The sequence below is a fragment of the Mytilus trossulus genome, chromosome 6 (genome assembly GCF_036588685.1).
Source record: "Mytilus trossulus isolate FHL-02 chromosome 6, PNRI_Mtr1.1.1.hap1, whole genome shotgun sequence".
NCBI lineage: Eukaryota > Metazoa > Mollusca > Bivalvia > Mytilida > Mytilidae > Mytilus > Mytilus trossulus.
Genome location: NC_086378.1, coordinates 53,452,976 through 53,480,411, shown reverse-complemented (window position 1 = coordinate 53,480,411; position 27,436 = coordinate 53,452,976). Strand labels below are relative to the sequence as shown.

General features: G+C 30.3%; 1 protein-coding gene across 2 annotated transcripts; it reads right to left on the bottom strand.

The window, feature by feature from the left end:
- Positions 1-6,049: 6,049 nt before the first annotated feature.
- LOC134721527 (deoxynucleoside triphosphate triphosphohydrolase SAMHD1-like) lies at positions 6,050-26,949 on the bottom strand. Of its 2 annotated transcripts, none has more exons than XM_063584610.1 (16): positions 26,882-26,949; positions 26,155-26,221; positions 23,663-23,823; positions 23,040-23,155; positions 22,025-22,095; positions 21,169-21,312; positions 20,571-20,597; positions 18,806-18,853; positions 17,053-17,217; positions 16,140-16,231; positions 15,137-15,193; positions 11,200-11,392; positions 10,849-10,938; positions 8,897-9,001; positions 8,090-8,221; positions 6,050-6,710 (listed from the first exon to the last, which is right to left on the bottom strand). In XM_063584610.1, the coding sequence occupies exons 1-16, from the start codon at positions 26,917-26,919 to the stop codon at positions 6,585-6,587; spliced, it is 1,632 nt and encodes a 543-aa protein (XP_063440680.1). In that variant the 5' UTR covers positions 26,920-26,949; the 3' UTR covers positions 6,050-6,584. The 2 variants fall into 2 exon arrangements, with proteins under 2 accessions (XP_063440680.1, XP_063440679.1); XM_063584609.1 differs by lacking the exon at positions 20,571-20,597 and adding an exon at positions 7,269-7,307.
- Between the last annotated feature and the right edge of the window lie 487 nt (positions 26,950-27,436).

Below are 27,436 nucleotides of genomic sequence, written 5' to 3'. Positions count from 1 at the left end.
ATATGGCATTGTATTGCAGACATTCATATTTTCAAAAAATATGCATTATCCATCTTTGCTTATAATCATGCAATAACTAGTTTTCTAATTTTGCTCAATAGAAGATTAACATAATAAAAAATTCTTGCTCTTTTTAATACTTTGAATCACCACTGTATAACAATCAAATCTAGAACTAAAAATTCTTTCAAATAGGTAAATGACAGTGTAAAGTTTCCTGAAAGTAAGCACAGCATTGAACATGTAAGGTAAATATTATAAGTTAGCACACACTGTTAACAAAATAAGCACTTGATACATACACATTTAAAGACAGACGAAAACTGTTCTACATATATCTACTCATTTTTACCTACTGTAATTTTTAGACAAAAGTCAGAAAAATACCTATTTCTAATACTAATCTTTCTAGTTGTCTAATAAAATGAAGAAAAAAATATTAATAGAAAGAAAAGATAGTATTTATATATAGAATTCAAAATTATTGATTAAGACAACAAAGGTAGTGTTAGGGAAAAAAGTTAAAGATATATTCAATGTAATACATTCACAAAATGATTATAAATGACAAACCAATCTGGTGTTACTATTCATATCATTTATACTAGAGAGAGTATTTTAATGTATTTTTTGGTATAAGTTAACCATAAATATAATGTCTGAATATTTCTTAAATTTAATGTTTAATAAAAAGTATAAATTTTCCAAAGCTTGGAATGCAGACATTGGCAAAACCAAGACATCAAATATCCAAGAAAACAAAATCCAAGAAAATATGTATTCATGAGAATAAGTATTCAAATGCAATAAATGAATTTCCATCTAAGAAAATTTGAACGTCAAATAGTCTAGTCAATACTTTAATCACATTAATAATTAAAACATACTGATGATTTGAAAAAAAGAATAAATTATTACTTGATTGGTATAATTTGAAAAAACAAAATAGCAAAAAAATAAAATAATACATTTTAAGTAAAAAATTCAGCAACAAGTGTTTTACCAAATAAAACAGGCAAGAGACAGATAAAATACATTAAATTGTATACACAACTGAGCAAAATGAAAGTAAAATGTTTTTAAAATGACTACCTATAAAGAAATTAATAAAATACATATATACTGAAAAATTGGATTTTCGTTGTACAAATATTGAATACAGCACCAATACAATAAAGAAAATCAGATTTGCAGATTATTCTTACATATTTCTCCTCAGATAAATGCAAAAATAGTCTATATACTGTAGATTCATTATATTTGAGGGTTACGATTTTTGTGGATCATGGAAGTCTGACATGTTCGTGGATCTTTAAATTCTTGGTTTAGCAGAAATCTGCATACAATCCTATGGAAAATCTGTTATTTGTTTAACATATAATTTCGTGGTATCCAACAAATTATAATGAATCCACAGTAGTCTATTGAAATTCATTAATGATTCATAACTCTTAATATTAAACTTTATTGAAAGACTTAACAGAACCAGTCCCCATTGTTTCATCAAATTTTTGATTTCTACAATCTCTAATGATTTTTCTCTTAATTACTTCTAAAAGGGAGGTAATATTACTATTGCATGTGATGATCAAAGCACTTACAAAGTGACAGTAACCTTACAACAAAAATACCCATATGACATCTAGAGGTCAGTTTACGCTATAACAAAAGACAAATGTATATACAATATGTCTAGCACTACATTATAACATTACATAAGTATGTTATTATTTCTATTTATAAACCTTGTTAAACCAGTGGCTGATATAGTAATTCAAAGGTATTTAAACAATACTGTTGATTCAAATTCGCCTTCTGAATGCCCACTTACAAAATTTTTTAATGAAAAATAAAAAAATTGTCCTGAAAGTTATTAAGCACCTCTTGATTCATGTAAATAATGGATTTCAGAATGGCATTGAAATATGACTGATGTAGAACAGTAAAATCATCAAATTTAAGCACCAGTAAATGAACAGGTTTTTAAGGATATAAATGCAGTTTTGATATACTTTGTAGATGCCATTATATCCACCCTACTTGACTGATTTTTTTTCTCAATTGCACATTCTAAAACTCAATTAGAAATTGATTAATATGTACAATTGCAATCTACTGGTACAATCTCTTCATGTATAACTAGTATCTACCATGAAGTCACTAAAAATCTAGTCTTTTTGATTATGAGTATCAATCAATTTTAAACAAACTTTTTAGAGACAAAAATTAACAAAATCAAAATACTACACCTCAAACATCACAAAACAAACAAATCAAAGCCTGAAAGGCTGTAAAAGCAATTGCTGCCATGTTTATGTTTTGGGGACTTTTTTTTCATCCACATATATTTAAGAATTAAACATGACAGGAGTGTTGTCTAGTGAGAATTAAGAAGGTTTTAACTTTATATCAATTAAAGACTTTAGCAGAAAGTCATTTTTAATATGTTTTATATTTCACACGGAGACAACACGTTTACCAGGCTAAAGTTGGGGTCAAATTAGTCCAAATAATTATGACGTCTGGCAAGGTTATTTTAATTTTTTTTTCTGGGACGCCTTCGTCCCAGAAAAAAAATAAAATAGCCGTCCCAGACGTTATAATTATTTGGACTAGGGTCAAATATACATGTGCTGAAACATATAAACTCCAAGAGAAATTATTATGGATTATCCCATAGTAGTGTTTGTAACTGGGCAATAATTTCCTTTATTGATTTAATTTTCATAATTAATTTAAATTTAACACTTCAGTTAAAACATTTCAACTTTCCAGACGCAAATGTTGAAAAACGGGAAAGAAATATTTTACAAGACATAAACATGTAAAAATAAATATATATTTCAGCTGACTAAAAATATTTTCATAATGTTACTTTGTCATCATTTCTTGAAAACTAAGTCCCAAACATTATTGCTCAGTTGATATGTGTCACCTCATGCGGTACGAGATAACTATAATTCTCATGCAATCCCGAAAAGAGGGGCCATCACAGACAAACATGACATTAAATCGTCATTATACGAACAAGAACAAACAGCTCTAAGTTGCTTAGATATTTATCCAATTTTCAGGAAACATTGTGAAAATGATCTTCAATATTTCGAAAACATGTGAAATAAAATTGCAAACACGGTGGACCGTCGAGGGTCAACAAACGTAGTAGACTCGTCCATTGGAAAGACGAGGATAATGGTTTCATCATTTGTCATGCATACCCAGTTTTGAATATGATATCCAAAAAGGATGTACTTTTTTTAATCTATGAAACTAGAAAATTCCAAATTGTAGATATCTCTTCATCTGGACTTGGCATCTATCACTTTTGGACGGGTCCATTTCATTAGTAAGGTGATCGATAAATCTTACGGAGTTATGACAAAAAAGGAAAACAAACTTATTGTTATGTGTTTCAACAAGGGTTTCGTTCCTCCAAATTATTTGCGCAAACAAATCAACAAAACAGGTCAGTTAACTTTGTCTATTTTTAGATTACAGGTAATCATTTGACACTACGTATAACCTGATAACCTGTGTAGTGATTTTGATTTTACGATAAATTTATGAATGAACGACAATTTTATGAATGAACAAGAGCACCTGACCTCTTTCTTAAAAAAACACCAATTAAACATATAAAACCGTATATTATAAAAGATAATTCAGTCAAATTTTCAATACTAAATCAACAACTGAAATGATTCCATATTTTGTTGAAACATCGTACGAACGGAAAACGGAATCGCAGGTATAAAAATGCATTTTTTCAATCGGACGTCTATGTTTTTTTGATAGTCAAACGGTTGTCCCCCTAAATACAAAAATACATCTACAAGAACGTATGCTGAACGTTCTTAAATCCACTAACGTTTTTCAAAAGTTTCAAGCTATGTATTGCATTAGAAAACATACATAGGTGTTTAAGAATGACAGACCAGGAGCCTGTTTAACAAAATACTATGGCTTGATCTGGGCGGAGTCTCTGATCTGGGTCACAAAGATGGCCATACGCGACGGCATGAAAGCAATTGCTTTAAAAACTCAAAAATACATGCATATCCTACTCTAAAAATAAGAAAATATAAAGACACAATAAATTCATAAACATATTTAACTTTGGCAAGTTTAAAAACTCCTTAATTAACTTCTAACCAATAAATAATTTATTCTAATGCAGCTATCTTGTATCAAAGGATTTGACTGGATAACAAGTAGTGTATAAAAGGTCTCAGTGTTTCTCTAACTCAGAGAAGATGCCTTTTTTCAATTCTATAATTTTTGGTTTACTTAATTAGCTCTACCACATGTCCCATGGAAAACTCAGGCTTACAATAAAAAACGGTTATCTCCTTATTTTTACCATATACCATAATTATATAAAAATTATGATATACATGAAACTTTACTTGTATAGAGTGTGTGAAATGTCCAAAATACAGCAAAAAATACTTTTTTAATGTTTAAATGTTATATTGAAATATGATAGCGATACTATTAAGGGTTCTTGAATAAATCATTTTTCTTTCAAGCATGTACTATGTTTGAAGGTGTTTTGAATTCTGCTCAATGTTGTACTATCTATGAAGTTTGATGTGCTGAAATCAATCATTAGTTGGGGACTAAAACAAAAAACAGCATCACACCTGATGCAAAGACAGCCAACAGTTTATCAAAACCCACTTTTTGTGTAACATAAAAATACAAATAACTAAAACTAAACATTTAAAATGGAGAAGAAAAAAACAAGTGTCACCAGGCCTGCAGTTTAAAGCAAAGATATGTATAAAACGTAACAGTTGTATAAATCTTTAAAATGACATGTTAAAAATAGAGAGTAACAATATATACATATCACAGAAAAGCACACAATGGATTTCCATAATGATTTGAGATACAATACTAAATATGGATATGGTATATTGATTTGCCCATCTTATAACTGTCATCTGGAGATTAATGCATTAAGAATTTTCAAAATCCTTTATATCAGCCCTATAATTTGAGTGAAATATGAACTACTAAGGCCAGGATTTTTTAATTTGTTGGTTTACGGATCCGCCGACCCGATTTTGCCGATTTCCAAAATAAAAATAAAATAAAATTTTCAGGCTTTTTTTTATTCTCGTCGACCCTAACAAATGCATTATCCCTGAAAAATAATTAAAATATCCTTTTTTATGAAATGAAATGCATTAATCACTAACAGAAGTGATGACACTTTCTGTTGTGAAAAATGAAACTTTCAGTTTACGTTTCTAAAAATAGACAAATCAATTATTAATGACCTTGAAATGTTGTTTGCGCAAATAATTTTGCGGAACGAAACCTGTGTTTAAAACCAATTACACAATAAGTTCGTTTCCCTTATTTGTCACCAGTCCGTAAGATGCATGTTCTCATATAAATAGACTTGTCCAAATGTGGACAGGTGGAAGTTCAAGACATCAAGTTAAAATACTGAATTTTAACAAATCATTTGATATTTTCTTGTTTTACAGATAATAAAAAAATATCGTCCATTTGGATAAAAAACGGGAATGCATGACAACAGATTATTTAACCTGATATTCTCGTTTTTCCAGTGGACGAGTCTATTACGTTTTTGACACGTGTGTTGAAACTTATTTTCGTACGACGTTTTTACTTTTTTTCTTTATCAGTTTTCATGCTTATTATTTTTCACCAAGTTTTGATTAAAAGCTAAGTCAAATAACTGACGTGAATCTGTTTTTCTTGTTTTTGAAATGACGATTTAATTTCGTCTTTGTCAGTGTACCCCCCCCCCCCCCCCCCCCCCCTTTTTTTACGGGAAATTATTAGACAATGTCATGCGATGTTTACAGCTGAGCAATAATATTTCATCAAACTAAAATTTAAGAAAGATGAAAAAATAGTATGACAAACATATTAGAAAGGTGAAATATATTTTTATTTTGCATATGTTTTCTGTCTTGAAAGATTTTTTTTTTCTTTTTTTTCCCAACCGACCGACCCGACTTTTTCATGGAGAAAATCCGTAAACCAACAAATTAAAAAACCATGGCCTAAGGGACTACATCAAAAAATCAATGAAGGATAAAAAACTTAATTCAAATAGTTTGGGGGTGGGGGTCAAATTGCTGCAAGTTTTGTATAAATTGACATCGATTTTACATATATCCTTATTAGGCAATCAATTTTTCCCAAATTAAGTTAAGAGGGGGGTAGGGGGGTCAGAGAAAAATCTAAATGATTTTTTTTATATTTCATTGAACTTTTGATGTTGTCCCTAACTACTTACAATTAATCATTAACAAAAACAATTATAACAAACATAGTACATCTTAATAGTATGGTAACACTTTAGTCTTAGTTATATCAAATAACTTGCTCTATTCCTTAGTATGAGAAACTTCACTTCATAAAATATAACAAAAATAGTTACAGAAGAAAATTCATTGATACAAGTATTAACTTTACATGTGTTTAAGATATTCATCCAGTATGATAAATATTGCATTTAGCAAATTTCAAACCTTAAGTTGAGACAGATAAACAATGTTAAATAAAACAGTAAACGTATATAAATACTGTGATGTCCTGACTTAAAATGACAGTTTTTGTTTGAACTTTCCAGCAGATACCGGTGTAGATTTAGATTCTGTAGATATCTTCTTGTCTGGAGTATGCATACCATTCAGGTCTTTATCAGGTGTCAGGGAATCCTGTTTCTGAAGAAAAAGATAGTTGAGTTACCATACATTCTCTGTTTCAACAAGTTAGAATATTGACAGTATATTTTTATAAATTCATCAAATATTTTTCTTTTAATTATGTCAAATAGATTTGTTTTTCGCAATAGTTTCTGAATTTACAGTATTTATGAATATTCGTTGGGCTCATTAGTTGTACTTTTTACCATGTTAACATTGTTTGTTTTTTTATATATTTTGTGAAAAATCACAAGTTAGAACACATGTTTATGCGAAAGTTGAGGCACAACATTTGAAATGTTTGTAATATTTTTTTTTAATTTCTATAACTTTAACATGTTCAAAAACAATTTAATTGTGTTTAACAAGTAAAACTGTTTTTTTTCTATTTAATTTTCAGTTTGTAATGGCAGAAAGTATGAGAGAGTAATTCTTTTCTTTTGAAATTAATACCTTAGAAATCTAATTACTTGTATTAAAATAGAACTAAAATACACAAAATTTTCATGCATCATGCAACATAATGTTCAATATTAACATAATTATTAAAACCAAACTAATTTGTGAAAACATTACCATATCAAGTTTGAGCAGGGACTTCTTGATATACAACAGCTACAAATCAATCATTGCAGTATAAATAACTTTCTATGCCTGCCCCTAGTCAAGAACCCTGGCTGCCTTTAGTTATCACTAAATTTGTTTTTGTTATTTAGGGAATTAAAATTGCTCAATTGCAGATATATGATAGACTAAGTAACTTTGGTAAACTAAATCAGATCATGAACAGACATAGTTTTTACTTATAGACACCACTGGTTTACTGAAGACTTTTAGTTGTCTTCTTTCTGTCTTCAGATGTTTAAATCTTTTGGTTACTGTCTCATTTTAACTCAATATCTACATATTCTTTTATTCATATGCCATGAATCTTTAAATGAGAAACTTGAAAAATATTCATCTACTGTAAATTCATAAATTATTGCGTGCATTTATTATTGCAATTTTGTCATTTTGAACTTAAATGCGATTTTAATATTTACGATTTTGAGAAAAATTCTGCTTTAAATATTACAAAATGTGAGGTTTGATCATTGCGTTTGCAACTCTGTAGCATTATTCGCAATAATAAAAACATTGCAATAATTTCTGAATTTACAGTATACAAGTGTGTCAGAAAAAATAAATAAATAATGTAATGGTATGACACAATATAGGTACCTTCTAATTATGGATGGATGGACAAATTAATTAATTGATTGGTGTTTTACACCCTTTCAGTACTATCCCCTTTTCTTGGCAATGAATAGAAGGTGAAGAGCAGTTACAAGACTTGCTTTTGACTTTAGAAGGAAACAATACCAAGAACCCATTCATATCAAGGTAGTTACACTTACAGAGAGAAGACCTGTATCATTACACCATTTCTGGAAACAATCCCTGGCTATCATTAGACTTTCCTCATCAGTCTTCTTACAATATAGTCGAATCAACTGTTCAGCAAAGACTCCAGGCAACATAAGTGATACCTAAAAATCAATAAAATTGTGAAATTACATAAATTTGAGACTGTTTAACTCACAAACGTTGATACTTCCCTAATGGCACAGGTTTTGCTATTGTTATGCTAGCAAAACCTGTGTCATTTATATAAGGGAAGTATAAATTGTGTTTGTCTATTTCTGAAGTAAATTGAGTTACCTTTCTAACTAATAATTACTAATCTGACTGTGTTTTTCCTAACTATAAAATTTGTGAATAATAATAGTAGCATGTAATTTTTATTTAAAAAGTGCTTTACAGGGCCAAAACTAGCCCCCAAAATACCTCCTACATTTAAAGCAATATCATCCTAGCCAGACACATTATTCTAATAACTACAATGGGACCACTTTTTATTACTCCTTTATGCTATGTTTGATAGAGCAGAACATACTAATTTAAAAGTCAAAGTATGCATGTTAGCACAGAGTTTTCTGCAACATTACAGTAGTTGTTGTGCCAGTAAAAGTTAGGTTATTTAATCCAGGCATTGTTCGTTTGTCTTTGAACCTTAATTTTTTCAGTTTAAATGTTGGCAGTTTGTGTGCTTTGTTGTACTATCCACTATTTCTGGTTATTATTGCTACCTTTTTAATGTTTGACCAGAATATTTTCACCCCACTCATAACTTCCAGCCATAAGCCATAATTCCCCATACTTACATGGTGTTTGTCTAAAATAACTGCTTTAGTTACATCATTCTTGTTATAAAATCTGACGTTCTTAATGGGGTTTTCTGTCTTCATTCCATAATCTAAGTACACTAGCTGTAAAAAAAAAAAAAAAATATATACTTTTTGCAAGTTACTTTTCCAATATAACAGTAAGCATCAGGGTGGATTGGAGAGCAAATTTTGCATTCTTCAATCAGTTATCAATTTTAACATACTCTATCTGTCCTATCATTTCAATTTTTCATTTGAATAACAAATCTTCATCAAAGTTCATTCTGATTACTATAACCTGTAGGGTGTGTCAAATTCCAAATGTAGCAAGGAAAAGGGTGAGAAATTATGCAGGTTTGGAAATAACTTCCCAGCATTCATGATTTCATATTCTATATCTAATGATGTCCAACAAAAAACATACTGATCTAACATGTCACTAAATCACCCACTTTTATCTGACATAAATATCGCTGACTTAATATGGTCTTTTCAACAACAAAGCAAAAGCCTGAAACATGTATACTTGCATATAAAAACCAAAAAATAGAGAATGTTTTGGAATATCCGTACTTGGGTCTGCTGATTAAATCAAATGGTAATCTCAGTCATAGTACAGCTGAATTAACAAAAAAGGCAAAAAAGGTTTGTTTTCTATTAAAACATATATACTAATTCTCTTGGCAGAATTCCTATCAGAGTGTCAAATAACTTATTCAACACCTTCGTGAGACCTATATTGACTTATAATTCTGAAATAACATATTTGGACTCATATATAACATATTTCAAAGCTAAAAAAAGCTTTGGTTTCTGGAAAAATTGTAGACCCATTTAATTTTATTGACAAGACTCCAATAGAAAACTTGCATCTTGGTTATTGCAAGTTTACCCTTGGTACTAACAAGAGTGCCTCAAATTTTGGTACAAGGAACCCAAACTATAATGTATTTAGCAAGGCTTTTCACCTCAAATTTGAATCCCTTATAATACATGAATCTTTTCAATTAAGTAAAACTTTGGATTCTAGTGGCTCCTATTCATGGTTCACTTTTGCAAAAGATATTCTTTCTGAATCTAACATTGATATAAATAGACTAAAATCCTGTGACGACTTAAAACAATTAAAAAATATTAAAAGCTATATTAAACCCCAAATAAACTCATACTACAACAACCTGTTGATGGATAAGTTAAAATCTATTGATGATAAAAGTAAATTAAATTTTTATAAAGCACTTGAGCCAAATCTATTGATCAAACCTTACCTCTCTAACCCAAACTTTGAATTTAGAAAATTAATTACAAAACTTAGAATCAGTGACCATTCATTATTAATTGAAAAAGGAAGGCATTTTAAAATTCCTCACGAAGATTGACTTTGCAAAAAATGCAAAGTACTAGATGATGAGAAACATTTCTTAATAAATTATTCTCATAATTTGAATATTAGATTAACATATTTTAATTGCATTAGCAGAGAAAGTAATTCATTTGCTAATCTCACTGACAATGACAAAGTTATATATATACTTAACCCATCAACACTAACACAAGTGAATAAACTAGGATCCTTTATAAAAAAGTCAATGGAACTGAGGACAGGGGACCCTTAAATATTTATCTGAATTTGTGTATATATTTTGAATTAGTTATTGTCTTTATTTGTTTTTGTTGTTGTTATATATGTCACAAACTGTAAAGTTTATATGGCAATAAAACTTTGAATTTAATTTTGAATTTGAATATGCTACCTGACTGCTTTGATATATTTGACACAACTAACTTGTATAATGACCTATATAATATTTTTTTAAAGATTTTATTTATTTCAAAATAGTGTACAAAGAAGTATTTCACATGTACCTTTTTGTATATCAAATTTTCAAATAACAATCCCTTATTCAACTAAAGTATGTGACTGTATACTTGATATGAAAAAAACTTACATGAACAACTAAGTCATTAGGAAGTAACTTGTGACGTGACTCCTCTTCAATACATGACATGATCTCTTTTTTGATTTTTGATACATCATCCTGCAAGAAATCAGACAAACAATAAGATAAAAATCTACACCAATTAAATGATGCTCTACTGCATGATTAAAGCTATATGCATAAATTTTCCCCATTATGAAACAATTTCCATTCAATATATTGTAACAATATTTACCAACCTTTACTAGTGGCCTTTTAATTTACTGCAAAATTACAAAGCTATATATATTGGGGATGAGAGGATAACTATTTCTTCTACAGCAGTGACAGACCTGAAACATTTTATAATTTTATTCATACCTTTGTTTTTCCTTCAGTTGGAGTTGTTTCCCCTACACATTTGTATAACTGTCTACGTTCAATTCTTTGTAATATTTCTCTGGACTTGGCAAGTTCTGGGTCGGCAGACATAAGAATCACATGGAAAATACTGTCGTTGAGGTTGGTATAGGCTACAGGGTCATCTATACACTCAGATAATCTTACAAGTTTTCTGTAATGGGATAACATTAAATAGATAACAGTAACTGTAAGAATGCAAACTAGAGGCTCTAAAGAGCCTGTGTCGCTCACCTTGGTCTATGTTCATACTGTAAACCAACTTATTTTCGCGAGCGATTTATTTTCGTGACTTTCGCAAATAGAAAAATAACGCGAAGAATAATCGTCGCGAATATGTTACACATGGATCATTCCTTATTAAACTTCAGAAAATCAGGACGTTAAATAGCCGCGAAGTGGTCTTAAAAGGATAAAAGGCGAATTTAAGTATCCGCGAAAATAAGTTGGTTTACAGTATATGAAACAAAGGACACAGATGGATTCATGACAAAACTGTGTTTTGGTGATGGTGATGCTTTGTAGATCTTACTTTAATGAACATTTTTGCTGCTTACAATTATCTCTATCTTTAATGAACATGGCCAAGTAGTTACAGTGGAAAATATTTTATAAACATTTACAAAAATTTACAAAGTTTATGAAAATTGTTAAAAATTGACTATAAAGGGTAATAACTCCTTGAGGGGTCAAATGACCATTTTGATCATGTTGACTTTAATATTTGTAGGTCTTACTTTTCTGTACATTAATGCTGTTTACAGTTTATCTCTATCTTTAATCTTTCTTTATTGCAAAAAACATGAAATCCTGACGGGTTAAAATGCAAACATAGTACATTGTATACACAAGTGACAAGAAACATAACTATACATGATAAATGTTTTTAAAAAGTGAAGTTGATATTAATAACATATATCTATATATAGATGTAGATAATAATTGACCAATGTGGACCTTATTTTCGCAATTCCATAGATTGCTTTATATAGTCTACAACACTAGACAAAATATCTTTATTGGGATCTAGAATAGTTTTAAGTTTAGAGTTTGAGTCAAGCTGGGTAAAATTTGGATAATGGGTTTTAATTGCATTTATAAGGGAATGTCTTACATTACTGTTAATTTGGCAATGAAGGAAAAAGTGTTCCTCATCATCTAAAATTTTACAAACTTTGCACAGTCTGTGTTCTCTTTGAATTTTTTTATAACGTCCTAATTCAATTTCCAAATTATGATCACTTACACGTAATTTTGTTAAAAGCTGACGACTATTAAAATTGTTTAGATTGTGCAGGTAGTCCTCAAATTTAGTTTCATTTTTAAGTTTACTATAAAGATAAAGTTTTGAACTGTTATCAATATTTGAAAGTTTTTGAAGAGTGATGTTATTATACTTTTCCTTCACTATACATTTAAAAGTTTTTTTGAGTGAATTTTTTATAAGTTTAAAAGGTTTATCAAAATCAACATATTGTTCTTCATCATTATTAAATTCTTTAAAAATATGCTTGGCAAAAGTGTACCAAGTATATATTCCATCTTCAGACATAGACTTATTTACTGCAAAAGCTTCTTTAACAAGAGGGTTTATTTCATGGCAGTTTATTCTACAAAAAATATAATAAAACTTGAGTTTTAATATAAGAGTCAAGTGGAAATCGTCCTAACTCAGACTTTGCAGCTATATTACATGAGGTTTTTTTAATTCCAAGAACAGTTTTACAAAACTTATGATGCACTTTCTCAAAGCTGAATCTATCTGTCAATGATAAAATATCACAGTTAGTTCCATGCAAAGTGGCTCTATTTATGGCTCTATAAATTGAGTAATAATCTTCCATAAACCAGATCTCGCTATTATATAAAATTATGGGTTTAATTAGTGAATCAAATAATTTACATGATAAATCAACAGGGACATGATGAAAATTAGACATATATTTTTTTAGTGAAAATAACGCTCTAAGCGCTTTTTTGGATAGTTCATGTGTAGATCTCTTAAATTTTCCTTTATTATCAATAATGTTCCCAAGAAAATTATACTCTTTAACTTCAGTTAACTGATTTTGTTTATAAAAAAATTTTGACTCAAAAGAATTTCTAGAATGAAAAATCATAACTTTTGTTTTATTTGTATTTACAGTCAGCTGCCATTTGTCAAGATATTATTATAGATAAATAACCAAAAGCTGCAAAATTTTCTTAAAATTACTAATTCAGTGGCAGCAACCCAACAACAGGTTGCCTGATTGGTCTGAAAATTCATGAAAGGCAGATCTTGACCTAAGGAACAATTGTATGCGTGCAAGATTTGCTCTCAATGCTTTGGTTTCAAAGATACAAGTCAAAAACTGCATTTTACCCTATGTAATATTTTTAGCCATGTCAGCCATCTTGGTTCGTCAGTGAGGTCATCAGACACATTTTTTAACTTGATACCCTAATGATGATTGTGGACAACCCTAGTTTGGTTAAATTTGTCATAGTTGTTTCAGAGGAGATAATTTTTGAAGATAACAAAAATTTACGAAAAATTGTTAAAAAATTGACTATAAACATGATAAAGGGCAATAACTCCTGGAGGGGACAAATGACAATTTTGGTCATGTTGTTATATTTGTAGATCTTACTGTGCTGAACATTACTGCTGTGTTTAGTATCTCTATCAATAATAATATTCAAGATAATAACCAAAAGCTGCAAAATGTCCTTAAAATTCCAAATTCACGGGCAGCAACCCAACATTAGGGCTGTTCCAGAAAATACTATGTCCCCCCCAGGGAAGGCAATTTTTTTAAATATTATGTGGGTGGTTGTATTTGAAATACCAAAATGCAAAGGGAGTACTGTTCTAATTAAATTTTATTTCTGTGAGTGGTGGGGGTTAAAAAAAAGTGCCGTCCCTGGGGGGGACATAGTATTTTCTGGAACAGCCCTTAGTTCATCCAATGCAACTGAAAATTTCAGGGGAGATATATCTTCACCTGATAAACAATTTTAATCCATGTCAGATTTGCTCTGAAAGAGAGAGGAAAGATACCAGAGGGTCAGTCAAACTCATTAATTGGAAATAAACTGACAACACCATGGCTAAAAATGAAAAAGACAAACAGACAAACAGACAAACAAAAGTACACATGACACAACTTAGAAAACTAAAGAATAAGCAACAAGAACCAACCAAAAACTAGGGTTGATATCAGGTGCTCTTGAAGGGTAAGCAGAATCTGTTGCTCCACATGAGGCATCCATCGAGCATTCTAAAGGCTTTGGTTTCAGAGATATAAGCCAAAATCTACATTTTCCCCCTATGTTCTATTTTTAGCCATGGTGGCTATTGTGGTTGGTTTGCACGGTCACTGGACACATTTTGAAAACAAGATACCTTAATGATGATTTTGGCCAAGTTTAGTTAAATTTGGCTCATTAGTTTTAGAAAAGAAGATTTTTGTAAAAAGTTAACGGCAATGGACGACGACGACATACAACACACAACTTTGTACGCCAAGAGATGAGAAAAGCTCACTTGACCCTTTGGGCCAGGTGAGCTAATAAAAAACAATTTAGATGTCATTGAAGACCCTTGGAATTTGTAAGGTTATTGAATATTTATGTCAGTATCTAAAACTCATATATCTTATGAGCTTATTTCAGAAAGTGTCCTGATGCAGTCACTACTGTATATAAATTGGTATTTGTATTGTTTTAAATGCCATTATTTGAGACAACCCATTACACAAATGGATTACATGGTAGAATATATATTTTAAGACATTTTCCTCATGCTTCTCCAGGCTGTATGCATAAATTGATATAATGCAAAACAATATTGTGACAGAAGAAATCTTTAAAGGCATAAACAAACATAATTCCTAAACTGATAAAAATGTCATACCCATCTTTCCCTGGTATAATCCCTTTCTTATCTGCATGAATGAAGGCGTCTGTTATCCTGAAAAAGATCATATGTAAATATTTTCGTAACAAATATTTGCTGCAACATGGTTTGTTGGCATATAACTTAAAACTTAAATTTGATATCAGTACACATCATTTAGACTTATTATGAAGACTCACTTTCTCAACTAATTATTGATTTCAGTGCATATTTTGAATTCATTGTGTATAAATCAGATTTACTTAAAAATAGCTTTCTGAAGTATAAGGAGAACAGTAGTATATTTTCCACAACAGGCAAACAAACACATAATTTTTAATTTGCTTCTTTTTTATAGTAAAAACAAAAGAAAAAGAGAAGGAATATTGAATTTGACATTTGTATGATCCTATTTTGTGAAAAATAATTTTATAAATGACTTCATTAAAGCCAATGATCTATATGTCCATCATGAACAATTAACTTGAGTCAAAATTTTGAGTGTGTCTTTTTATACATCTGTTTTACATTTCATCTCATATTAAACTGGAATTTATCAGTAAGTTATAAAATAAAAACTTGTTTAAGGAAGCTGGCTTGTCCTGTTTTTAGACTTTTTGTCAGATTTTCGAATCCTCTGGTTGAATGTCTGAAAAAATTTGCCCAGTAACCCCCATTTTTCTTTTTGTAAATCTTTTACATGTACAAACGATAATGATAAGCCATCTGTAAAAGTCTAATTAAATTTTAATTACTTTTTAACAGTTTTTGAGAGCTTCAACTTGTCAATGATAAAGCTATAAAAAGTCAAGAGAGAATATTTTCCCACCCAAATTTCAATGGCTAATATTTCAAAAAACAAGCACGGTGACCTATATATTTTTTTTGCTCTTTGGATTCCTTTATTAATCCCCTATCAATATAAAGTAGTGTTTTGAAAAGTTAATTACTTTGAAACTGAGAAGACAACTCCCTTAACACATGTATGGGTTTTGGTTCAAAACTCTGGGGTAAATCTTACATAGTTTCTATAGCATTACAGACTCGATGTTGGTAAGCCCTTCTATGTAATGTTGCTCTTATCTGAAACATGCTGTAAACTGTATCAGCTTCCTGAAAATAGATTAAAATCCAATAATTGTGGTTGAACCAAAAAATTATATAAAGAATGCAAAAACATGCAACATAGGAGAATATATCATGAACCATATTATGTAAGAAAGATGTACTGTGCCAGATTGCAGATTTCTTTTTGTTAAAATTTGCTTTATTTAGTAGTTGTTTTGGTTTTGCAGTTTAGTTGAATTGTACAGACTTGTACTTGCAATTTAGTTCAGCCAAAAAAAATGAAAAAGTTTTGATGATCATTCATTAATAATATTTTTGTATACTGTTTTTTGTATAGCCCCACAATAAAGTTGTCGGTGCCAAATAGTTTTACCCTTGTCCAATATTCCGTGATTCCGTAATTCCAAAATTACTTAACTCGGAGTTTTTTTCTAAAGGCCTTCAGATATTAGGATGATTTTTGGTATGTGTTTAACCATGATGAGTTACAGATCAAGTTTAAGTTTGGTTCCACTCCACTAATTTTTGTCAAATTACAGGCTTTGGACTTCGAGAAATTGTTGAAAATCACAGTTATACAGACTTTTTTTCTATACGCCTCCAGATTTTGAGATGATTTTTGATATATGAGATAACCATCATGTTTGTGTCCACATGTGTTATTAAAATTGCTGATTTTTCAACTTTTTGGAATGGGGCCATTCATGTATTCATGTCGCTTTGACACATCTACTCTAGTTTTAAACTTATATCTCTGGGCATTTAAAGTTATAATCTAGACCATATGTCAAACTATAACTTTTAAATTCTAAACCAGTTGTAAAAATAGGTCAAATTTCTCATCAAGCATTAACATATATTGTTACCTTATCTCTAGAACAGATCTGTAGTGAACCATCTACTTTCAACACCCTTGAAAACTTCATAAACCTGTGGTGATCAAAGTTGTTCTTTATTCCTAAACCATGACAGTCCCTGGCAAAGTAGTCCCATTTATCTACATCTATACCATTTCTTTTATTTGCTACTATCTGTAATACAGCAAAAATAAGGATTTTTATTTAAACATTTTTTTTTATTTAAAAAGATCAAACCAATTAAGATATGATTTAAATTTTGATATAAATGACTTAAACACAGAACTACTTAACCCTTTCAACGCTACACAAAAAAATAAAAAAATGGCTGCTGCTGCTGCATTTTTTTTAGTTCATTCATTAGAACAGTATTTTCCTTTTCAGACTGCTGTATCTTTTTTATTATATGAGATACAGAGAAAGTTAATGCATGAAAAATGCTCAGGAGAGCATGAACTGTAATGTTAGGCAATTATTTTACTGAAATTTTTATCAGGTTACCTGCGTTTTCAGGTAATTAACAGGTAAAAGGTGTAATAATTACATTTGTGTTGAATTTTGAATAAAAACCACTTTTAGTCTTCATTTATTTTGTTGTTTTATCTGCCATATTGTAAAGAAGACACCAGTTGCCTGATTCTGTAGCGTATTGTACCATACATAACGTTTTATGTAGTAGTGGCACAAATAAATAGCTCCGTCCTAAAAAAATTCAGTCAACCTCCGTTTTCCCCCCTTTTTCTACGTCTCGTAATGATCGATCAAATCATATTTCCCACACGAACTTAATGTAATAAATACATTGAGATAACAAGAAACCTTTGAACTAATCCTCGTTGTTAGTTTCGCCAAGGAAATGCTGAAATTTTTCCATATTTACAGCTTCGTTTCCGATTTCCGCCATTTGCATTTGTCAAAATATTTGTTTTTATTTTCCTTCTATTTTCCTTCTACTGCATGATTTTACTATAAAAATTGTCGGGATTTCAAGCGCAAATGAGACCTTGCATATCCTAGATTCAAACGATGAAAAATTAGAGAGAACCCGAATGAAAACCGAATGGTTTAAGAGTCCTAATGAAAAATCCTTTTTCATCGCGGCATATGCCGCGAATAGCAGTGGCGAACGGTGTACGTCATCGCGGCATATGCCGTGTATAGCGATGAAAGGGTTAATGGTTAAACTACAAACAACTTGAAATGTTATTATTGCTGTGTTTATACTTATTTATTAAAATGAGTGATCCATAAGGATAAAATAGTGTATAATTTCTTCTGACATTTGATGCTGGTAATTTTAATCAAATTTAGATCATTGATGGTGGCCAAAGTTAATTATGCCAAAAACAATTAAAATAATGGAAAACTTTACCAAAACTGACCTAAAATACAAATAATGTTTATTTGAGGGGCCATATATTCATAAATTTGTTGAATGGTGTTACTGCTATGAAGTGCCAAAAAATATATTTGTGTTAATAGTATTATCAAGAGTATTTATTTCTATGTGAAATTTGTAACTTTTTGGTCAGATTTAGAAAAAACATAAAAGATTAAGGCCAATTTTAACTCTTTATGAATCTTTTCCTTAAATAAACCTATCATTTGACATTTAAATGTTATTAAAGCTAAATCCAAATTCTTTTGCATTATAATAGCAGTACTAGTTACACCATTCAACAAATATATAAAAACTCAAATCAATGTTTGCTAGACAATAGTGTATCCATTTTTTGCCATCATTATTTTTTTTTACAATTACCTCATACAAAAAGCCTTTCTTTTCCTCTCTACCTTGATAAGGCCATTCCTATAAAACAAGCAACATAAACAATTGCAATTTGAAATACTATTACAGCCAAGACTTTTGAATACTGTGTATTATTAGTTGAAATCAAATCAAACAAATAGTCCATTCTGTAAAATCATATTTTTCAAGACAAAATGTGCAAGCAAGATAGCTATTGATCTGTGGTAGGGTGTAATAAGCATTCAATATCAGTTTCATAACATTTGGTCAGGACAACCTTAAGCTAGAATGTGGAAACGGCAAATTTAGCAAGTATTCAGTTTATAAAGGGACACAACTCAACTATGTTACAACACTTTTTTTTTTAAATTCTAACTGGCTCTGTATTTGATGGATGTAAGTATTGTATTCAAGTTTCATTACATTTAGTAGAGACAAAGTAAAGTTAGATTGCATAACAATCAAATTGCCAATTTTTCCATTTATAAAGAGACATAACTTGGTTTGGTGGTATGAAGTATAGTGTATTAGATTTATAACATATGATTAACGTAAACTAAAGTAAGAGAACAGAAAATCAATTTGGGACGTACAGACACATGTATAGAAATGAATGGACTCACATACAGAGTGTCAAGTGTTAAACATAAGCATTCTCTGCCACTACTTATTAAATTAGTTACAAACAAGAATGTGTCCCAAGTACACGGATGCCCAATCCGCACTATCATTATCTATGTTCAATGGACCGTGAAAATGGGATAAAAACTCTAATTTGGCAATAAAATTAGAAAGATCATATCATACGGAACATGTTTACTAAGTTTCAAGTTGATTGGCCTTTGACTTCATCAAAATCTACCTTGACCAAAAACTTTAACCTGAAGCGGGACGGACAGACTGACGCACAGACCAGAAAACATAATCAGATAAATGGGGCATAAAAACATTTGAGAGATCTTTTTTTATCTAACCCAATAAATTATCACATTTAATCAAATCAGTTTGAACTCATCTTTCAAAGTGCATTCATGTACTATGAATTTATATATAAATGTGCATATCAATTTGTTAATGTTAAACATTGACAGACAAGATAGATTTAGTCATGCCATTCCAATACCTCTCTTATTGAATTATGCAGAATTAAAACAGAATAATGAGTTTTGAAACACTTGATATTTTTTTTTACAATATCTCAAATATATATGACATATAGATCAGTCCTTAAAGGCAAGTAGAACAGCCAGATGTCCACCATTAAGGGGTTATTCCATTTTTACCTAAAATGTCCTATCAAGGCAGTAAATGTCCCCTGCTGATAACATAAATATTACTAACACAACTAGACCTAAAGCCAGAATATTCAACCATGCATTAATTTGATAGGACTACCAGCTCTTGAAATGTGTTGCAGAAAAATTGGTAAAAAAAAGTGGAAAAGACGATAAGAAGAATAAGAAGCATAGCCATGCAATTTTAGTCTCTCCAAACTTTTAATTGGAACAATGAGTTGTGTTTTTTTCTTCATCTTTAAAAAAAAAAGAAAAAGCGCAACAGCAAACAGTTATTCAAAATCAGAGCTAACCAATTAATTTTTAAAGCACTGAAACTTCAGTTACTGTTATACATTTGAAATGAAATGTAAATTAACATGAATTTAAAGCAAACTGATGATAATTGTTTGAGGATGGAAAAACAAAGTGAAATAATATAGATACTCTGATGAAATTTGCATGAATGATTAAGCTGAAGAATTTTTATATTTTGTACTTACTTCTGTAGCACCCTGTAAAAGTTTTTCCTGTTTTAACGAGCATTGAAAATATAATTTAAAAATATAATGAAAGTGTCATATGACCAAAGAAGCAAATAAATGTTACTAACCTTAAACCTTTTTTAAAGTGATTACTTGGGAAATTAGTTTTTTAACAAGTATTTCCTAGCTAAAATATTTTTTGAATTAAATTACTTTTCAACCTACATATTTTTAGTTTTTTCTTAAGGGCTATTCCAGAAAAAAATGTATAGGGGGGTTGGAAGGCACATTGTATCAATAATACATGGGTGATAGGTATCAGAGCAACTTTTCACACTATAATGCACTATAATTCTCAATTACAATTGTCTGGGTGGCGGGTGCTGAAAAAAATGCCTTCCAACCCCCCCATACATTTTTTTCTGGAATAGCCCTAATTTAAGCAGGTGGGAGAAGTTACCATTAACAAAATTTAATATAAAACTTTACACACAAATTAGGTTGAATTGGACAATAAATATAGAAATGAAAAGCAGATCTGTCCAACAAAGAAATTATTATTAAATCTTAAAATTGTAATTATAACAATGTATTACATGATTTTAAACATTCTTACGTTTTTATTCTTTTTTAAGGGACCACCAATCTGTTCCTTTATGAATTTAATATCCTGTTCTGTCAAACCAAATCTCTCAAACTCTTCTCTCAGTTCATTCTCCTCGATCAGGTAATCAAACATCTTAACAGAGGCATCTTCATGCTAAAATAAAATCATCTTGGTTTATAATTATTGATAAAAAAGTATATTACCAATATATACATACTGGACTTGGGTATGGACCATTTGTATTATCATAGATTATTGTTTTTCATCTCAACGAGATTGATTTTCACGCTTGAGCCAGTACGGGAAAAAAGTGAGAAAAGCAATGGAGTTGAGATGACCAATGATAATCTGTTTCTCATTATTTTACTTATGACAACGTGTTAATTTCATGTTGATTTCATCAACAACAGTACATGTTCCCTTAGTTTCTAGAGATTATTTTCATTTCACTCAATTCCACTGAGAGAAAAAAATATCAGACAGTGAAATCAAAGGGAAATTTCGTAAAATAGCGATAACAGGCCTTATTGCTTTCTTTAATTTCAAATAAAAAATTTGTTCCCTGAAACTTTCATTTCTAAGTGGCATATTTTTTATTTTTATTTTGGTAAATCTATGATCAAAATCATTTTTTCACAATAGAAATGTCAATGACAAATACAAAAATAACATCAATAAACAAAAGGAAACATTAATCAAAAGGCATGGAAAAATGTCAGTTTTAATAAATATCTTCCTTAAGGCTTTACTCTTTCAAAATTCTTTTCCAGACTCCCATTTTTTTTTTAACATTACTTTTGCATTAAATATCATCCCAAGGTCTAAAGTTTGCTATCAGATTGCTGAACAGCTTTGTGGTACTTACCTTCCATTTCAATGTTGGTCTCACTGTCGGTATAAATTTTCCATCAAATAAATGTGAAAAGGGTCCGTGACCTGCAAATATAAATTCAAACAAGATTTTAAGAATTAAAATATATGTAGCATTTCCCATATGTTTTGTACAAACTGAACCTTCTTTTAAATTGCAGATTTGTACATGTTATATTTCCTGCATATTTTATAATAGGCCAAAAAAAATATATGTCTGTTTCCTGTTTCCAACCGACCCTGACTCAAACCCCCAACCCTAGATCTTTTTATTCAATTCCAGAAAAATATTGTTTCCGGTCCTGAAATTTTTTTATTTCTGGTTCGATCCAGATCCATATCTTACAGTGTCGAAACAATCAAAATGGCTGCTTCCAACTCACATGTGCTATAATTAAGGTTTAAAAATTGTCGGTACTGGGAGGATAATTCAATTTAAAGCTTCTTTAAAGAGATTAAATCATTTTGGGATACAGGGCCTTATACATTGAAGTTCATAAAGTACCATTTCATATATATATAAATATTCAAATTATATGTTATTACTCTACAAAAACAATCAATTAGGACTCGTTTTAATATTTCCATGTATAAACATGTATATATTTTGTTCCTTTATTATTGCAATATGTTTTCTGACAATTAAGATAATGAGATATGGTATGATTGCAAATGAGACAACCAGCCATGAAGACTTAAAAGATGTGAACAATTACAAGTCACCAAATGCCTTCAACATTGAGCAAATTCAATACCTTTCAGTAGGATAAACTAGCCCCATCATTAAGAATTCAAAAGATAACCTATGGCTTCATTTTGACATTATTTTGTTTTCTAAACACAGTTGCCAATTGTTAAAGGCTGTACGATGAATTTTAGTTGTTAATTTAGGTGTCATTTGGTCTCTTGTGAATGGTGGTATCTTTGGTAATCATACCACATCGTCTTTTTTTAAATATAAATCAGTTAATACAATATATAACAAATACAAAAACTTCTTAATAAACTACCTAAATCATGACATAGGCCTGCTATTTCTACACACAAGACATCTTTATTTGTTATGTCTAATTCTGGCTGTCTTTTCTTCAATGTCCGAGCTAACTGTCCAGCTAGATGACAAACACTGAAAAGTAAAGATAAATTATCAATCTTTATTAAAGGAAATGTATTGAAAAGTAATAACTTAAAATGAAAAATACTTATTAGTTGTCATAAACAGATATATATTAAGGTGGTACCTAACACTTCAGGGAGATAACTCTGTAAAGTCAGCTAAATGTTTTAATTAAGTTGTGTTGTAAATTTAAAAGAAAGATTAAGCTTCTCAATGATCAAAATTGGTGTTTGTCTCACTGCTATATAACCAGTGTAATTTTTCTGACAAAACCGTTGCTTCAAAACTTTTGAAATTTTTATATTTTTGTTAAAGGGTCAGAGTAAATACTTCGACAAAATTTTATGAAAATTAAACAAGTCAAATTAATTTTAGTGAAAGTGTTGGGTACCACCTTAACTCTTTTGTGAAGCTCCAAAATAATGAAAATAATGTAAGGTTTAATTGTGGATGGATCTTTTAGACCTTTTCCTCCATTATATTTACAGTTTACAACCTATAGCTAGAATCACTTACCCAATACAGTGTTCAAATCTATTATGACCAGCACCAGGATAAACAAAGTAACAAGCACCTAGCTGTTTTAAATATCTCAGCCTTTGGAACTGTGGAGTATCAATTATCTTTACACATAGGGGGTGGATTTCTGTGTGACCATGGACGGGATCATTAAATACCTGCAAATAAATTACTGGAAAAGTCAAAAAAAAAATCACAATATATATAGATATAATTTATCAAATTATGAACATACTGTAGTGCTCACACTACTTCAGAATTATAGGGAGAAGTGGTGAGATTTGAATGTTTGGATTTTACTATAGTAAAATTAAGAAATAATTCATGGGGGCTTGAATATATCGTGATTTTACCACGGGTTGGCCCTTTATGACAAATATTTTACCCTGAGCGATAGCGAGGGGTAAAATATCGGCATAAAGGGACAACCCGTGGTAAAATCTAGATATATTCAAGCCCCCATGAATTATTTCGATTCTAATGGGACAAATACGGCAATTATTTTGGATCGAAGCGCTCTAGGTGATGGCATTATTTGTCGTTCCAATATATAAACGCACTATTAAATTGACGTAAAATAACGGAGCAAACTGAATAAATGATGATGCTTAAACTATTTATAATAACATATTTAGATAATTTTAGATTAATCTAATTATTATTGTATTTATATGTCTCATATGTATACAAAAACGGCTATTATAACTCATTTTAGCATAATTTGTTAACGTTTCCTTGTTGTGATGATTTTCCGTTTCACAAGCGTGTATTTTCCCGTAAATTGCTTATATTCTGACGTCATTGTTCTATGACGTCGAGTCGCTCATTCATTAAAAAAACATATGACGTGGGGGTACAATGGGAACAGCCCATGAAATATATTCATATTTTACCACGGGTGTGTACTCAAAGCGTTTGAAGGACGTCATGTTAGAATGTAGTATAAAGGGTCATATGTAAATAATGCTCTTTTTATATTATTCAATTTATATCTGAGTATACAATACAAGAAACATTTAAAAAATTATAGGGAATTATATACACCAGTCAATAAGATGTAACCAAAAGTCTGTTAATGCGTGTTGAATGTGTAAGTTTTCCTTTTGGGATCAATATTCTTCTGTCAGCTGTTCCATCCATGGGTCCGTAGTAATTATTGTAAAAATACAGATTTCGGTCATAGCTGGTCCCATTCCTATCCAGAGTTTAGAAAACAGTCAATGGTGGACAAGTGCAAGAAAATTTACAAAATAAACGATGTTTGGCAAGTTATTTGGAAAGGAACATGACAAATGGATTAAACATTTACTGAAGGCAACTTTTATCACTTTTAAATGAAGTATCAAACTTATTTTACAGTCAAAGATTAGGTTAATGTAGGTTTTCGAGTAACAAGAACCAGAACTTGCGGAAAGTGCACGAAGTAATGAAAAGTTGAATTACCTGCTGCACACTGCAAAGAAAATGCTTCAACCTCTTTTTTTAAGAAACTGAATTGTTTAAGTCTGAATTTCTTTAGTTATCAATAAAAAATTGATGTTTCATCAACTCTGGCCTTTGTTAGTCTTGTATAATTTTAATTTTAGTTTCTTGTGTACAATTTGGAAATTAGTATGGCGTTCATTATCACTGAACTAGTATATATTTGTTGATAGACTAGCTGAAGGACGCCTACGGGTGTGGGAATTTCTCCCTACATTGAAGACCTGTTGGTGACCTTCTGCTGTTGTTTTTTTATATGGTCGGTTTGTTGTCTCTTTGACACATTCCCCATTTCCATTCTCAATTCTATTGGTAAAAATTGAAAATGTCCGATGACGGAAGCAACTGAAAGTGAGTATTGAAAACCACAAGGCAACTTGTTTTTCGCTTTGGGGGTAGGGGAAAGCAAATTGACAGTCGGAAAAGCAACTTCTTTGCCCAGGTCGCCTGGTAGCGTGGGCCCTGATACTGTGGAGTCATTATTTTTTTGTGGATTTTTCAGCTAAAGGTTCAGCACAAATTGCAAAAAATTCCATAGGCTTGTATGCAGAATTGGAAAAAACAAGAAATTAAATATCCACAAAAGTGTAAAGTTTTCTTCAATACACGAAAATTGGTACCCACAAAAATATATCAATCCACAGTATATGCCGTTAAACTGTAAGTATGAGAATCTTTGGCCATTCTAAATAGACATAGGGTTCTTAAAGACTTAAACATCAAAATGTGTGACATATTGCATAATATGAGTTGTTGCACATATACATCTTCAGAGTAACAAAAATGATGAAGCCAATTTGTCATGCTCTTTGAACATGTTGAAACTATTATCTCCGACTTGTATAAGACTCATCAGAGACTGGAAAGATTAAAATTAGAGTTCCTTGAAATTCTGAGTATGTTTTTTGGCTCTAATACCCGAGTTTTTCCTGACTTTCTAAATTAGACTGAAAAGGAATATATTGTACATTTATTTTCAACTGATAAATTATAAAATTGTGTCATACCTTTCTCTGGTGCTGTTCAGAAATACCTCTGATGAACTTCAAAGCTTCTAACCTATCACCAATTTTACTGAAAAATAAATATGTTTTTATTTGAGTTTTAAAATACAATGCAATATGAATGTTTAATGTATTTCATAGGACTGGCTTTTTCATTTAACTAGTTATACAATTATGAGTCAGTATCCAGGGGACACAACTCTCTATAATAAGGATGTGGAATGTAAATGTAAAGGGTAATGCAAGTGTAACCAAATCTTTATGCATTTATTATAAAGTTTAAATTCATCAAAGATTATTAACTGTTGTCTTTGTCCTCCATTATATAACAACAAAGACAAAATAACAAGAATGGTATTGCCCTTTAACATAAATAAAAGCAAATATTACCTAGCTATGCTACATTGTACCTTAATACATGTTTAAGAAAATCTAGTCTTATTTATAGCTGTATTTTTTGTTCCTGGTTGATGGCTATAATATTGAGATGGAACTGTGTCATTACTGTAGATTTTATGAGTTTAATAAGTCCCCCTATTTAAGACTTGAGCATTAGCTCTAATACTGCTAAGTGTTATGTTTGATAGGACTACCTGAATTCTTTCATTTGTTAATTTATAGTATAATGCCTTTGAAAACAATTGTGTCAAGAAAAATCATGTTCAGACATTTCAAATGTTGTGAGGTTGTCACAGAACCTGACACAAGTCTTGAGGTATATTTTACTTACTCTATACCCATTTCTGTTAGTTTTTCTTCTGTTATCATGTCTATTACTTTTCCTGATATGTTATGTTCTGGAAAATCAGAAAAGTACAATTATAATCAACTGCTCAATTATAAAATGAAAATGCTGTAAAATTCAAGTATTTATCCTGCATTTGGGTGTTCTACTAGTCTATACAGATACAGCCCTACAGATATCGCTATGCTGTATCTGTATACATGTACTATACAGATATCGTCTGAAAGCTCCGCCCACTGCAAAACTAAGTATTATATGAAACTGCTTGACCTCAGAATGTGTATTGCAGTACAGTCGCATTCCAATGACGTATTAATTGCGAATTAACAATTACTTTTTCAAACATTTCTTTAAAGCAATAAGAATCATACCAATATGCTGATAACATACACATTCATACATACATGAACAGCAGTCTTTTTTACAATGACAACTATCAATTTCAAAACTTGAATGTGTATGATTGTGTGACAAGAACAACCATGTCAATTTCAGCATGCATGTTTTATAGTGATTGTCCAGTCTGGAGTGTAGGACCAT

Excerpts from the sequence above, each read along its gene's own strand:
- LOC134721527 (XM_063584609.1), bottom strand. The coding sequence starts at position 26,919 with ATGATAACAGAAGAAAAACTAACAGAAATGGGTATAGA. Across the intron at positions 22,096-23,039 it reads AGGCCTATGTCATGATTTAG|GTCACGGACCCTTTTCACAT; the intron begins GTAGTTTATTAA and ends TTATATTTGCAG. Across the intron at positions 10,939-11,199 it reads CAACTGAAGGAAAAACAAAG|GATGATGTATCAAAAATCAA; the intron begins GTATGAATAAAA and ends GATTTCTTGCAG.